The sequence below is a fragment of the Buceros rhinoceros genome, unplaced genomic scaffold, assembly GCF_000710305.1.
Source record: "Buceros rhinoceros silvestris isolate BGI_N320 unplaced genomic scaffold, ASM71030v1 scaffold20861, whole genome shotgun sequence".
NCBI lineage: Eukaryota > Metazoa > Chordata > Aves > Bucerotiformes > Bucerotidae > Buceros > Buceros rhinoceros.
The window spans coordinates 1-616 of record NW_010392751.1 but is presented as its reverse complement, the minus strand read 5'-3'; the positions used below and the strand labels follow the sequence as shown (position 1 = coordinate 616).

General features: G+C 64.8%; 1 protein-coding gene across 1 annotated transcript in view; it reads left to right on the top strand.

Annotated features, from left to right (window-relative positions):
• The window catches only part of LOC104500891 (tripartite motif-containing protein 7-like), a gene marked incomplete at both ends in the record, with an annotated part of 853 nt that extends 697 nt beyond the window's left edge, over positions 1-156 (top strand). The window contains one exon of the mRNA XM_010144616.1: positions 31-156. Coding sequence (XP_010142918.1) covers positions 31-156 — 126 coding nt within the window. The remainder of the gene's footprint in view (positions 1-30) is intronic.
• Between the last annotated feature and the right edge of the window lie 460 nt (positions 157-616).

Below are 616 nucleotides of genomic sequence, written 5' to 3'. Positions count from 1 at the left end.
GTGGCCGATGAGGACGGTCTTGGCCCCAAGCACCGGGAAGCCCTCAAGCTCTACTGCAAGGACGACCGCAGGACCATCTGCGTGGTCTGTGACCGCTCCCGCGAGCACCGGCCCCACGCCGTGGTCCCCGTGGACGAGGCATCCGAGGAGTACAAGGTACGTGGCCGTCCCTCGGTCCGTCTGTCTGCCCCGAGGAAGAGCCCCCTCAGGGCTGTTTGTCACCCTGGGGCCTCAGGGGGAGGTGGAGGCTGTCCCCGAGGAGAGGTTTCTTCCCCGTTGGGGTTGTCCCTGCCTGGCCCAGGCTGCCCAGGGCAGTGGGGGAGCCCCCGTCCCTGGGGGGGTTTCCCAGCCCAGTCCAGGTGGTGCTGAGGGACAGGGGTTGGTGGTTACTGGGTGGTACTGGGGGATACTGGTACTGAAAGACCTCAAAGGCCTTCTCCGACCTTAACAATTCTGTGATCGTTGTTCAAGTCCCCACATGGTCTCCCCACATGGTCCCCTGCCTTTCCCATCATGGTTCACCACCCCACCAAGAGCCGGGTGCCGCTCTCCAGCCCCCCAAAGACCCAGCAAATCCCCCCCCAACCCCCCCCATATCCACCACCCTGGAGAACCT